We start from the raw sequence: 15,692 nt of genomic DNA, 5'->3' as shown, positions 1-15,692 counted from the left end.
TGTTCAAAGCATTTAAAGTAGATTCATTGTTGAAGTACGCATAAAATTTGTCTTTTCTGAATTGGTCAGCAACGTGCTTGAGTGTTACTGCTTTCCCTGCTTTGGGGACACTGTTGCCTTGTGATTTCATTCAAATGCAACCGTATATAAGAAAAAGATTATCTTCGTTTGTTGACCATATCATGATGCAAGTACTTCATCAAACTATCCCAGACATTTGCCAGATGATCAGAGTTCACTGATCCATGAAAAATCACTACTGAAGACTGACTTAATCTAAGGATGACAGTGATTGTTCTCTTCAACTTCCAGTGTGGCAGCCCAGATGTTGTCTTCCGTTTTGTATTTGTAAGCAATTATCCACAACCCAGTTGCGGTTTGTGTTAATTATGCAGTGTGCATGCATATTTTATGCTTTATTGGAATTTCCAAAAATCATTCATTTAAAAATCCTGAGACCTGAGTTTGAATCCAGCCAGGTCCCAACCGAGGCAGAAGGAGCATCTGCTCAGAAGACAGGCATGGCAGCCTACTTCCTTATCTTGCCACGAAAACCCCATGGACAACTACACTCTCCGTTGTTGTCAACAGCAATAACCAGGTGCATATATAATAAAAGCCTTAAAAAGTAAAAAATATAAGGCCACTGGCACTTCATTCATGATGCCACCTAGGGACCTGGGTGGTGGCAGGGAGTTTAATAGTCTTACGGCCTGGGGGAAGTAGCTGTTTCTCTTCCTAACAGTTCTTGAACCGGTGCTACGGTGTGTCCTGTCTGAATGTTGGACAGTGCTAAGGGCCCTGTGCTACTGATAAATGTTTCTAATGGGTATACGAGAGACCTTAATGATTCTCTCAGCAGTCCTTACAATTCTTTGTCGGGGCTTGTGGTCAGATGTCTTGCAATTCACAGACCAGCCAGAGATGCGGTTGGTCAGGCCACTCTCGATGCTGCTACTGTAAAAATTGGCTGAATGGTGGTGAGGGAGGTGAACCTTACTTCCCTCGGTCTCAGGAAGTGAAGACACTGCTGTTCGCTGTTGACTGAAGAGATGGTATGGAGGCGAGATCTTCCATTATGTGCACTCCCGGAAACTTGATGCTCCTAACTCTCTCTACAGAGGGAGGAGTGGTCAGCCTGCGCCTTCCTGAAGTCCACAATCATGTCTTTGGTCTTGTCCACATTGAGGCTCAAGTTGTGCTTGTACCATCTACTGACCACCCTGCCTTCGCTCGGTATGTCGTCTCGTCTCGTCATCGTTGCTGATGAGGCCAACCACTGTTGTGTCATCAGCGAACTTGACGATTCGGTTTGAACTGGATCAAGCCATGGTTGTCGTGCATCAGCAGCTTGTCCAGCAGTGGGCTGAGCATGCAGCCCTGGGGTGAGCCGGTGCTCAGCGTGATGGAGCTAGAGATGTTTTCTGTCAACACAGACTGACTGTGGCCTTTCTGTCGAGGTCCAGGATCCAGTTATAGAGCAAGGTGTTGAGACCCAAGGAGGACAGCCCCCTGACGTATGATCATACTGAATGCTGAGCTGAAGTCAACAAATGGCATCCTGGCATATGAGGCACCATGTTTCAGGTGGGACAGGACAGAGTGGGGTGTGGAGGCTATTGCATCATCATTGGACCAATTTGAGCAATAAGCAAACTGGAAAGGATCCAGTGAAGCAGGAAGATGGGATAAGTCTTTTGTCTGCTTTAAATATGACCACACCACGTCATTCTTCTCCAAGGGGACCACAACCTTGTCGTAGGGTTTGGACCCAGAGAGCTATGTTGGCTGGAGTTAGGGCTTTATGCTTTTGCTCTTGGTAGGGTCACCCATACCAAACGGGTCAAATGGGAGGGGCCAGACTAAAAGTCGTCCGCCGGTCCTCCAGGTGCGGGGGTACAGCTCAAGGCTGACAACGCTGACTGGTCAAACAAAATTGTTACAGAAACGGCAATGAAGGATCCTCCTTTATCTGTGTGAGGCGGTACGGGCAGGTAGAGATGGAGGACCTTCATTGCCAGCCAGCAGCATAACAGGCAGCTGTTCTCAGAGTGTAATACAGCATGGAGTTAGGCCCTTCAGCCCATCTGTTCACTGCTGACCAGGGTACCCTCCCTGCTGTTGTATTTTAGCTTTCCAGACATCTGCAGTTTTTTTAATGTTTTCAAATTTTGAAAGGAAGTGAGCAGGGAGCATATTAGTTAGTTTTGAGTGTGTGTAAGGAAGCTTGTTTGTTTGGAACCATTTATCTTCCTAGCACACACAAATACAACGAAAGGCCACTGCAGTGTGGTTTAATCTACAGGACAGTCGAGCTAAACATGGTTGCATGATTGGAGAAGATGTCTAATGAAGTTACCAGCAAATTAAGTTCAGTACAGACAAACCTGAACTCATTTTACTGCTGTTTGCTTTTGACAAAGTTGTGGGAAAGAAAAATGAGACTTTAGTTGAGAACTGTGTTGTCATCATGAGTATTAACGATGTAAGTGGGCTACAGTATTGCAGAAAAGAGCAAAGAAGATGAATCACAAAGTAGGTAAGAGGTCCATTAGATTAACAAAGCCAATAAACTTGTAAAGAACCAGCTTAAGAAAAATATTAATGTAAAGAGTTGTGAAACCAAGCTATAAGCGGTGCTTTCCAACTGAGAGGCACGGGTGTACAGTTGTGGCAAGTAATTCTCGAGCTGATTTCAGGAAGTGTTTCTTTGCACAGGAAGAGCTGAAGCTGAAATAGTTTACAGACAGGATGACTGAGGTCTTATTATTTATTCAGTTAATTAGCTAAACAGCATGGAACAAGCCCTTCCGGCCCAACATGCTGCACCAGCCAGCAACCCACCTATTGAACCCGAGCCTAGTCTCAGGACAATTTACAATGAACAATGAACTGTGACCACTTTAGACTGTAGGAGGAAACCAGAGCACCTGGAGGAAACTTTCTTGTAGAGGGCTCTGGAAGTGAAATCTGAACGCCAAAACCCTGAGTGGTAATAGCGTCACAATAACCTCTACACTACGCTGCGCCCCGCGTATCATTTAAGACTTTTTTTGTGTGTGACAAACTCTGCTATCTATAACTTCAGTGAAATTGGATGAGGTTGATTTTGGAAAAGCTGTAATTTGCACTTAAGTATCAGGAAAGCATTGCTTGCTGCTTGCCTGTGATCTAAGCAGCAGCTCATAGACCAGGGGTCGGCAGCCCGCGGCTCCGGAGCCGCATGCGACTCTTTCATCTCTGTGCTGCGGCTCCCTGTGGCTTTGGAAAATAAATGATGAGTATTTAATTAAAATGTATTTTATGTTAGTTTGTTAGTTTTTGAAATGTAATTCTAAATTTAAAGATTATGGTGAACTTGTACAATCTAAATAAAACGTGTTTTTTTGTCGGTATTAATGTACGTCACCACTGCCAATACCTGACACCTGCCAGTGCGCGATTTCTTTAATTTTTCGATCCAAGGTCGGCTAACTATGGAGAATTCTAAAAAAAGGAAAGTGACTGAAGATAACAGAACGTTTAATGATACGTGGGCAGATTCATTAGCTTTCACTGCTGACGAGACTGGTTTACCGGTATGCTTAATATGCAATGAGAAACTAGCAAACAACAAAAAGTCAAATGTCGCAAGACATTTCCAGAATAAACACGCAGCCTTTGCTCAAAAATATCCGAATGGAGATGAGAGAAAAAAAGTTGTTTCAGAACTGATGCGGAAGGTTGATCTGAGCAAAAATCATTTCAAGAAGTGGATGAAGTCTGGAAAATCAACTACATATGCTAGTTTTGTTGCCGCTCAGGAAATAGTCAGGCACGGGAAGCAGTTTACAGATGGTGAATATATAAAAAGATCTTTCATTAAGATTTCAGAACATCTATTCACGGACTTTAAAAACAAGAGTGAAATTGTGCAGAAAATCAGGGATATGCCCCTCTCTGCAAAGACAGAACCATAAAAATGGCAGAAGACATCACAAGACAGCAAATTAAAGACATCAATTCAGCTGTGGCCTACTTGATTGCCTGTGACGAGTCTAAAGACAAAGGTGATATTGAACAAATATCACTGTTCTGCCGGTATGTAGACTCTGCCAGGCCACAGGAAGAAATGATTGAGTTGATACCTCTAAAAGGCCAAACACGGGGGGGAGGACATCTGTGAAGCTGTCTTGAATTGTTTAAGAGCCAAAGGAATAAAGACCACCCACCTGGTGGCAGTAGCTACTGATGGGGCACCAAGTATGACAGGAGCGCACAAGGGATTTGTGGCTTTACTGCAGAAGTCGCTGGACAGAAAGCTGCTGACTTTTCACTGCATCTTGTACCAAGAGGCACTGTGCGCTCAAACATTTCCTCCGGAATGCATAGAAGTAATGGATGTTGTCATTCGGATTGTCAATAAAATAATGGCAAAGAGTTTAAATCACCGTCAATTCCGTTTGTTACTGGACGAGCTGAAAAGCGCATATTGTGATCTCCTGCTGCACAACAAAGTCCGGTGGCTGTCCAGAGGGGAGGTGCTGAAACGCTTTGTCGCGTGTCTGGAAGAAGTGAAAACTTTCCTGGGCAGCAAAGGGCTCACCTTTCCTGAGCTGGAACAGCCAGAGTGGCTGGAAAAGCTACACTTCATGGTAGACATGACAGCGCACCTGAACACGCTGAACATAGCTCTTCAGGGGAAAGGACGCACAGCCCTGCACATGTTGGAGGATGTTTTGGCATTCGAGCGCAAGTTGACAGTGCTTGCCAGAGATTTACAGAAAGGCACATTGTCTCACTTCCCCAATTTGAGGGAGTTCAAACAAGGTCACGACATGATAAATTCGGAGTATTTACATTCTGCAATCATCGCAATGCAGACATCGTTTGGGAAACGCTTCTGTGAGTTCAGAGAGGAAAAAAACACATTATCCTTCCCGGTCACTCCCCTAAGCATCGATCCATCCCTACTGAATACGACTGCATTGGTAGGTGTGAGTCAACCTGATGTTGAGATGGAACTGGCCGACATAGCCAACAAAGACATATGGGTGTCCAGGTTTAGACGCTTGACAGCAGACCTTGAAGATGTTGCCCGTCAGAAGGCCGTTCTTGCTCAGAATCACAAATGGAGTGATATTGAAAACCTCCCTGAACCGGACAAACTTGTGTTCGAAACATGGAATGCTATCCCCGACATTTATGTAAACATTAAAAAGTATGCGCTTGGAGTCCTGTCGATCTTTGGATCCACATATGTATGTGAGCAGGTGTTCTCCAACATGAACTTTATTAAAAACAAACCGCGCACGCCTCACAGATGACAGCTTGCGATCCTGTGAAAAGATGAAGGTGACATCATACAGCCCTGATGTGCAGACGCTGTGCGCTGAGGTCCAGGAGCAGAAATCCCGTTAACCAAGTATGATAAATATTTTAATTGCCTATTCTTTTACGTATATTCATATTTTTCATTGTTCAGTGAAATAGTCCTTTTATTTTTCAGGTTGACAGCTAGCTGACGTTATTTTTGGTTTGCTGCTGGCGGACAATTTAAGTTTGGCGTTTTTCATAAATACAAGAAGGACTGAAATAGACATTGAGTATTTTACTTAAAAGTAAACTTCGACCCAACGTCTTTTTTTCGGAGTTCAAAATATTTTTATTGCATGCAGAAATGTAATTTCATTTTCTCTGCAGGAGTTCATCGATTTCATAAATGCAACACATTATAGTTTGTTTATACATAGCATAAAGGCAAAAAAAAAACATTGTATGCAGTGTTATTTCATTTTAAATGTCAAACGGGTTTTGTGGCTCCCAGTGTTTTCTTTTCTGTGGGAAACGGGTCCAAATGGCTCATTCATTGGTAAAGGTTGCCGACCCCTGTCATAGACTAACCACTTGCATTTATCCTCCTTCCTGAATGAGGCTCCCATTGTATGCACCGTTGTCATTCCTCTTTAACGTTGAACTGAATTGCAGACCCCACTCAGATAGGTTAGATACGTTTATGTTCAGTCAAATATTTTAACTTTGGTTTGGTTCAGGAATAGTAAGTGTGAGCATGACATCAGGTTGGTCACCTCCATCCTGATTCAATGAATATTGATTCCTCCTGGTAAAAAAAAAATCCCTCCTCGTCCCCTCGTCTTCTTTTCCCCACTCTGACCTTTCACCACTTATCCCCGGGTTCGCTCCTCCTTCCTTTTCTCCCATGGTCCACTCTCCTCTCCTATCAGATTCCTCCTTTAGCCCTTTACATACCCGTCCATTTGGTTTCACCTGTCAATTTCCAGCTAGCCACCTACCCTTCTCCCCCCCCACCCCCCCCCACACCTTTTTATTCTGGTGTCTCCCCACTTCTCAGTCCTGAAGGAGGGTCTCAGCCTGAAACGTTGACTGTTTATTCACTTCCATGGATGCTGCCCGACCTGCTGAGTTCCTCCAGCTTTTTATCAGTTGCAGAATAAGTGCAATGTTGTGTAAAACTATGCTCATTATTATAGTTTTATACCTTGGTGACACCACGTGATGAGATCACTTTAGAGTCAGAATAAGGTTCAATATCACTAGCATGTCTTGTGAAATTTGTTAACTTTGTGGCAGTAGTACCTTGAAATACGTAACTATCGAGAAAAAAAACAAATTACAGTAAATGTGTGTGTGTGTGTATTAAATAGTTAAATTGAATAAGTAGTGCAAAAAATAGAAATAAAAAAAGTAATGATGTATATAGTGGTATTGCAGAAAAATTTGTGGTAAAGGTTGTTATGTTGCAGGAACTGTGCATATGATTAATATTCAGAATGAGACATCAATTAAACTGCGATACTAGATTTTGGAACACCTCTGTCAATAAAAGGAGTAAAAGATTCTAGTGTCATCTAAGCTTGGGTGATGGGTTAATTCTCTCTGTGGCTGGAAATCCAATCTGCCAGCTTATGTGGGCTGGGCTTTGTGAATTTTAACAAGGCTGTAAAATGGACAATTTCGCTATGTGGAGAAAATTATCACCCCTGTAATGTCTCCCACGTGATTCCTTTTAGCCCTGAACTGAAGATTTGCCGGGAACTCTAAAGTCTAGTTAATCTTGTTATCAAAAATAGGGACATGGCAAAGAATGGGAAAACGTAAGGATGAGAGATTTGAATTGAACAAAATAGAATCTTATATCAGTTACAAGAGCTTACTTAACAACTCTGAGAGCTTGGCTCCTGAAAGCCACAAGATGAATCAACTGGTACATGCTAAATCTCCTTAAAAAAACTCATTTCATTTTCTGTTGTTAGTGTTAATCTCCTTCTGTCAGAGCTGATCTCCACCCGTTGGCAATAGGTGGGTTCCTATAAATTCAGAGTCGTAAATTACGCTCCTAAATCAATGCTTTCTTTTCAGGCTTAAATGATTTATGATATTACCTGACAATGTTCTATAATTAAATGAATGCAAAGCAGCTAACAGTACTGGAGCATTGCTTTACGTGATTTTCTGAGGCAAATTAAATTAATCATATAGACCATTTGGAAAGTGTTACTTGAATTGCTATTCAAAAGCAAAGGCGTTTTTAGGATATGTGAGATACTGAACTCCTTTGTGGGGTAATTAATGGCATTTTCAGTACTAGATAAATAGTGGGTTCTCTGGCACATTTGCATTCACCTTTGTAATTTGTGTGTTAAATCATTTTTGCAATTATTTTGTTATCTCGGAGTAATAATCGATTCCTGGGGGGTGGGCTTCAGTTACGTACAACATTCCTGGAAGACTCTTTCACTTTGTTATGAGGAGGGCATTCAAGCATTAGAATCGATATTGGAGATTGAATAGAGAGGAGGTGGGGATGATGGAAATTAATTTCCCTTTCGTATTCCGGATTATGAAACATACTTCATTTGATGGTGTATTTTGAAGGCTGGAGCCACATTGGCAGCATTTTGATAATTTCCCAGTGCTTTGAAATTATGCTTATTTATATATAAGTTATTGGCTCGTGCTGTACACAAAGCTACTTGGGAGTCAACAAGATTAGTTAGGTAAATTCTGCTGAGGTGTTATAATCGGCAACACACTTATAGCACTCGTCTACTTGCTCAGGTGCTACATCAACATGGGGGAACATTGCACAGTTGAAATGAGACTCCATATAACTAAGCTAATGTAAAGCTTCTTGGTCCCATTTCTAACACAGCATAAATTGTACTCTATTAAAATTGATGCACTTTCTGTCAATGCAAATGTGTGAATGGTTCTTTCACTTTGGAAATTAATAGCTTGGCAAACCAAACCATCTTTTATTATTTCTTTGCTGAAGTCTTTCTTGTGATGTGCAGCAGAGCATTTGATTTGTTCTTGCGGGTGATGGATAGTTCAGCAGTTCCTTTGATTATGGCATCCCTCTATCTTCTTCCTTTTCAAAAGAAGATTTAAAGGAGTGAAGGATGGAATGCACATCCATGCCAAATTGTAATGAGCTAATATATTTTGTTAAGGTGTTCAGCCGAACCTAGTGGGAGTGAATAGATTTTGACTGTTAATAGATAACTGTTTAAAGCCTTGGTCCCAAACATATACAAGTATAGGAAACCAATATGGTGAGAATTACCTTACAGGTTTACAGCGACTGTTTGGACAAGTTCACTCCTCAACTCAATGGCATTTCCCAAATGCCATCCTAATTTTTAGCTTGGAAATATTATTCTGCAGATTACAAATGCTTCTGTTGGGGATAAAGGTTTCACAGCTTTCAGTAAACTGCAAATTCTATTATTCACGCATTGAATCTTGAGATGGAATTTTTTTTTAACCTTCCCTTGGAATCTGTGAACATACCTTGTAAAATATGTGGAAGGAAGGGGTGGTGCTTGTGGCTTAGTGGCTACATCTGGGGACTATTGTGTGATGCCATTGTCCTTGCTGTTCCCTCCGTTCATCTGCAATCCTGTAAATGCTTACCATTGTGGTTGATTTAATGAGATACTCAAGGTCAGTTATATTGATTGCCATGATAAAATTACATTTTCTTTTTATAGCACACATGTAGCTAATATTTAATAGCTTGGATATTTTAGGTTAAAAGATATTTGATTTATATCCTTAACCATATCCTTACTTCATTATAATTTCTCCATCCTGTTTTGTTTTCTTCAGAGCAGTAGATTTGAGGTGGGAGATCACATTAGACTCAGCCTGGGCTCCACGGACACCCTGCTTTAATGGTATTGGTCCATGGCATAAAAAAGGTTGGGAGTCCTATCTGAGAGCATGAATAGCTATAATCTGCAGTAATGAGGATTTGCAAGGAGTATTAACCACGGAGGCAACAATCACGACGCCTTTCATACACAACAGAGACCCACTTCTAATCAGCATCTCCATCCTTGATTTATTTTATTCCTTTTCTGTCTTCAACCTTTTGATTGGAAATTGGAATATAAGAGCAGGGATGTGATATTGAGTCTCTCTAAGGCACTGGAGACCACATTTTGAGTATTGTGTGCAGTTTTGGGCTCCTTATTTTAGAAAGAATATACTGACATGAGAGAGAGTTCAGAGAAGATTCACGAGAATGATTCCAGGAATGAAAGGGTTACTGTATGAGGAATGTCTGGCAGTTCTTGGGCTGTATTCCCTGGAGTTCAGGAGAATGAGTGGGGATCTCATAGAAACATTCAGGATGTTAAAAGACCTGAACAGATTAGATATGGCAAATAAAAACACAAAATGCTGGCAGAACTCAGCAGACCAGACAGCATCTATGGGAGGAGGTAGTGACAACATTTCGGGCCAAAACCCTTCATCAGGAGACATAAGACCATAAAACATAGGAGCAGAATTTGACCTTTTGCCCCATCGTGTGGGGTCCAAAACCCTTCATCAGGAGGGTTTCGGCCTGAAACGTCGTCACTACCTCCTCCCATAGACGCTGTCTGGCCTGCTGAGTTCTGCCAGCATTTTGTGTTTTTATTTATTTCCAGCATCTGCAGATTCACTCGTGTTGCCGTAGATATGGCAAAGTTATTCCCCATGGTAAGGCGGTCCGGGACAAGAAGGCATGAGTTCAGGATTGAAGGAAGTCCATTTAGAACTGAGATGTGGAGAATTAACTTTAGTCAGAGGGTGGCAAATCTGTGGAGTTTGTTGCCGCAAGTGGCTGTGGAGGCAAAGTCATTGGGTATATTTAAGTCAGAGATAGATAGGTTCTAGATTAGCCAGGGCACCAAAGGGTATGGGGAGAAGGCAGGGGAATGGGGATGACTGGAAGAATTGGATCAGCCCATGATTGAATGGCGGAGCAGACTCTATGGGCCGAATGACCTACTTCTCTTGTATCTTATGGTCTCATGCTATGACATGTCTGCTAATGCCAAATAAATACAACTAACCAAAGACTAGGAGAGAACTTTAGAAGAATTATTAATTATTAGTTTCTAGGTGTACTTGGACCTGTTCAAAATAAAATTTATTACTAAGTAATTATAGAATTCTTTTGCAATTCAGATTCAGTTCACATTTCATCAGAACTGCTTTAATGACTTAAATGGTTAGATGTAATATTCAGATTATGACTTCAGCTGGAGGTTTTGTTTTCATGAGCATCGTGTGTGTGTGTGTTCCAATGTGAACTAGAATTTTTTTTTGAGCATACTTTTAGACCATAAGACATAAGAGCAGAATTTGACCTTTTGCCCCATCGTGTCTGGTCCGCCATTCCACCATGGCCGATTTATTATCCCTCTCAACCATATTCTCTTGCCGTCTCTTCATAACCTTTGACACCCTGACAAAATCACGGACCTATCAACCCCCGTGTTAAATATACTCAGTGACTTGGCCTCCACAGTCATCTCTGGCAACGAGTTCCACAGATTCACCACTCTCTGGCTGAAGCTCCTCTGTTCTAAGCAGACATCCCTCTATTCTGAGGCCATGCCCTCTGGTTCTAAACTCACCCACTATAGCAAACATTCTCTCCATATCCACTCTATCTAGGCCTCTCAGTATTTGATTGGTTTCAGTGAGATCTGCCCTCATTCTTCTGAATTCCAGCCTAAGTATACTGCATGAAAGATTTACAATGAACATTTACAACTATTACACCCTCAGAGAGATCATGTTGAAAATGGTAAACATATTTGTCCCATTTCCTGCAGGTGGGACGGACATCATTTCATGTTTCATGGGCCAGAACTTCACCATTCCAGTTTACAGAGGAGAGATACAAGCAAGGAACCTGGGGATGGCTGTGGAAATCTGGAATGAAGAAAGTGAGCACAATTTTTATGTCTCGTCCTAATAATCTGCCATGTTTTAAACCCATAATCTGCTATTTTATCATGTTAATAAATATGTTCCTACACAACTGCCAGTGAGGACAATGAAAAGGTTGAACTTTCGGACAGTGGATCAAATGACATAATAAACTTCTTTGAGTCCACTTCGGCTATGTCCACACTACACCGGATAAATCTGTAACTGAAGCTTTTTCTCTTTGTTTTTACTCTTCGTCCACACTAAAATGGCGTTTTCATCCCCTAAAACCGGAGCTTTTCAGAAACACTCTCCAAAGTGTGTAGTTTTGAAAACAGCGGATTGGCCGGACCAGTGTGGACGAGGTAACCGGAGACTTCTGAAAACGCTGTCAGACAGCAGCGTGCTGTCATTGTTTTCTTGAACGCAACCTAACAATTTCAGAACAGATGGCAACGAAGCTGATGCCAGAAGAGTTAGAAATGTACTCACCAAATACTTTGATCCATAACTTACTGAATAAATAAGTATACTCACTTTGCCCTGTTTTCTGTCTTTGCTCGTATGAAGGTGGTTTACCTATTTATGTAAGTACTTCTCTGACAATAGATGTGTAACAGCCTAATGTAACTTTGTATGGAAATACAAGATGACACTGATGCAGACATGTTTTATACATTTAACAAGGTTCTTTTTTTAATACAACAGAGTTGGTCAGTTTTTCAATGTTCGTTGTCAGCCGGGTCAATCTGTCAGTTGCCTCTGTACGCTCCAGTATTTTTTTTTACTTTTAAGTACTCTTGCTCGAAAGCCAACAGCTGTCTGTCGTTCTGGTCTGTAACTACACAAACACACACTTTTACGGCGAGATTCGACACCAAACATGTCGCTTGTTTTTGGTAGACGTGTCCTGCGCATGTGCAGGAGAAGGAGATTTGCCGAAATCTCTGTTTCAATGTGGGTAGAGGTATTTTTAAAAACGTGTAGTGTGGACGCCTATCGTTTTTATGCAAAACCGGCGTTTTCCAAATTATCCGGTCTAGTGTGGACGTAGCCTGAACTGGAAATATCAAACGCAATTAATTTGCTGTTAAGTGCTTTAAGATATCAAGATATGCAAGCCATCTTGTACCTGTAGACAATATAAATGCCCCTTGAATTTGACTTCAGTTGCTCAGGTAGAGTCACAGAGCATTACAACTCAGAAACAGGTCCTTTTGACCCATCTAGTCTGTGTTGGCATGTTTTTCTGTTTAGTCCCATCTGCCCACACTTGGACCATAATCCTTCATAAACGTCTTTTAAATGTTGCTGTTGAATCTGCATCCACCACTTCCTGACCTTTCACACAGCTTTAGGTTCCTCTCTCTGGCCGTCAGTGCACCATCTCTTCTCTGGCTCATCCCTGCTTGAGAAACTATCACCCCCTTATCTCCCTTCTCGCTGAGGCTCTTTCTCCAGAGACCACTACACTTGACCTTCCTGCTCCCTTTTAAAATCTTTTCTAAAGCTCATCTTTAGGGCCAAGTTTCTTCTGCTCCACAGGATCACTTTGGGTTGACATCATCTTACCTACATATCTTTATCTGTGCCTGCTTAACATATCTTCAACAACTTGCACAAAGACACGTCACAGTTTTGTCAAACTGTCCCCATACACCACCCTGCCCAACTCACAGGTTCTACCCTGAATGGATTTCCATCTTTTTAACGCCCCCAGTTCCTGTTCAACTGTTACCTTTCCATCTGACATCAATCCTAGCAACCCTTCTTCCTCTGATTTGTTACTTGCTGGTATCTTCTCCATCTGCTACTTATCTGTCCACAAGCATCCACTTATCTCCGGGTCAGTTTATTGCTGTTCCATCCCCTTGAATGAATGAGGAGACCTTAGTCTTGAGAGAACTCCTGCCAGGCCTGGATCATTCACTATATTGTTCCTGGTTAGTAACTCATTTGACGAACCTTAAAACTGCTGTCACATAATATTTTACTGATAGTTTTGATACTAAGAACACTACCTGTTGGGAAACTTCAGCCCCCCCCCCCCATCAATTTTCCTTTCATCAATAAAAAAAATCAAATTACTTACAATCCATTGCAGCTTTTAATGAACAATGTGTACATGATGGCCAGAATGCCAAAATTTAATTAATTATCTTTATAGAGAAGGTAACCTGCATTAAGCAGTCCATTGAGTAAGTTTCAACAAAACAGCAATAAACGTGATGGGAAACGTGACTTTGATTCTCTTTTCACCCACAGGGCAAGTTCTGTGGGGAGAAAGTGGAGAGCTGGTGTGCACCAAACCCATTCCCTGCCAACCTACACGCTTCTGGAATGATGAAAATGGCAGCAAGTACCACAAGGCATACTTTGCTAAATTTCCAGGTATGAGCAGACCCCTAATGCCTTTTATAACAGTGACTTTACTTCCCTTTGTGAGCAATAGGGAGTGTTCAGAGGCACTGCGATGTAAATCTGGAGGTTCATTTGGCTCCTGGGCCTGGAGTACTTTAATATGATGCCTTTACATCAATGAGGCTTTATAATACCTCAGTGATGTGGTAAACATACCAAATAGAGCTCTATCCATCTGACTCGTGTTAAACAGTGATATAACAGTGATAAAAGTCTTCAGCCCCAACCCTTTGTTCACATCATTGAGGAGTATTGCAACCTGGGATTTTGATCAGTTTAACTGAGAGTTTTTTTTTTGCTGGATCACATACTCTCCCCCCCCCCCCCCCCCACCAGAAACCAGAAAAAACAAAAAATTCAAGAACTGAAACGTCAGCAGTTCAAAAGTATTCAGCCCCCTTTGCTCAGTACTTAGTTAAGCCACCTTTCGATGCTGTTACAGCCGGTAATCTGTTTGGATAAGTCTCTATTAGCTATGCACAATGTAATGGAGCAATATTTGCTAATTACTCAAGCTGTGTCAAGTTAGTTGGAGAGCAGTGATCAACAGCAATCTTGAGGTCTTGCCCGAGACGTTAAGGTCAGGACTCTGACTGGGCCACTCAAGGACATCAATTTTCTTCATATGAACCCACTCCATGTTGCTCTGGCAGTGAGCTTTGGGTCATTGTCCTGCTGAAAGACAAACTTCATCCTCAGTTTAAGCTTTCTGGCAGAGACTAGCAGGTTTTCATCCAAGGTGTCTCTGTATTTACCAGCATTCCTCTTCCCATCAATCCTGACCAGATACCCAGTCCTTGTTGCTGAAAAGTGTGACGCTGCCTTCACTATACTTTACAGTAGGGATTGTGTTACCTGGCTGATGTGTATATTAGATTTATGCAACATGTACCACTTGATGTTGAAGCCAGTAAGTTCCACTTTAGTCTCATTCGACCACAAGACCTTCTTCCACATCTTTACTGTATCTTCTAAGTGACACTTTGCAAAGCCTTTACAAGCAAGTGTATGTTTTTTTTTAAAGCCAGGGCTTTTTCCTTGCCTCTCTTCCATAAGTACCCATTGTGTGCAAGGCCTTAGAGATTGTGGAGCCATGAACTTCATCTCCAGTTGCAGCCACTGCTTCTGCATCTCACTCAGAGTAACTGTTGGCGGCACAGTAGCCTCTCTTATAAGTGCCAGACTTCTCCGGCAACTCAGGTTAGAGCAGCAGCCTGATCGAGGCAGAGTGGCTGTGGTTTCATATTATTTTCACTCTTTTTTTTTACAATGGACTGCAATGAGCTCTAAGAGATGTTCAGTCCATTTGAGAAGATCTTGTACCCTTTCCCAGATCTGTGGCTCTAGTACTATTTCCCTGACTTGCTTGAATGCTCTTTTGTTTCAGTTTTGGTTTGGACTGTTGAAAATCTACCTTACTGTTAGTCCTTACAGAGACAGGGGGTGTTTGTTCTTATGAATTCATTGAAAACAGGTGATTCTCCGATTTCCTACATCAACAAATTGGGTGAGTTGGTAATATACAGTATTGCCCCGAAGAAAGTTAGTTTAGTAAGTGCAAAGGGAAGGAATACTTTTTTCTGCCTCACGACTTCGGTTCTGATTTTTAGTAAATTGTTGACTGGTTTTGGAATTTTTCTTTTGATTTGACATGACGCCCAGCATTTTGTAGGTTAGCTCAAAAAATCCTACTTCAGTATATTTTAACTTCAGAAAATGAGACAGTAAAGTGTGAAAATAGTTGTGGGAAGCTGAATACTTTTTCAAGGCACAGAAAGTAACAGAACTGAGTTAGAATAATGGGCAAAAGATCCCTTTTTTTTGCATGAGTTGAATATTCTAAGTTTTCAGAATGTAGTGAAGTGAAGATCTATTTACTCACTACTCAGTAATAGAAGCTACAGCAACTTCTTCCAATAAAGGCAGGCTAAATAATGCAGAAAAATGCAGAGAGTGAAGGCTGATTATATGCACTGCATAAAACCAGTTTAAGTCACATGCAACAAAATCATCACCAAGTTGTTTGATGGGGATATCAC

General features: G+C 41.6%; 1 protein-coding gene across 1 annotated transcript in view; it reads left to right on the top strand.

Annotated features, from left to right (window-relative positions):
* The window catches only part of aacs (acetoacetyl-CoA synthetase), a 158,535-nt gene that overhangs the window by 120,171 nt on the left and 22,672 nt on the right, over positions 1–15,692 (top strand). The window contains exons 13-14 of the mRNA XM_059988238.1: positions 11,136–11,249; positions 13,498–13,623. Of these exons, the coding sequence (XP_059844221.1) occupies positions 11,136–11,249; positions 13,498–13,623 (240 nt within the window). The remainder of the gene's footprint in view (positions 1–11,135; positions 11,250–13,497; positions 13,624–15,692) is intronic.

Source organism: Hypanus sabinus, chromosome 13, assembly GCF_030144855.1.
Source record: "Hypanus sabinus isolate sHypSab1 chromosome 13, sHypSab1.hap1, whole genome shotgun sequence".
In the NCBI taxonomy this organism is placed as follows: domain Eukaryota; kingdom Metazoa; phylum Chordata; class Chondrichthyes; order Myliobatiformes; family Dasyatidae; genus Hypanus; species Hypanus sabinus.
Note: the sequence above shows the minus strand (reverse complement) of the source record. Positions and strands in the feature narration are given on the sequence as shown.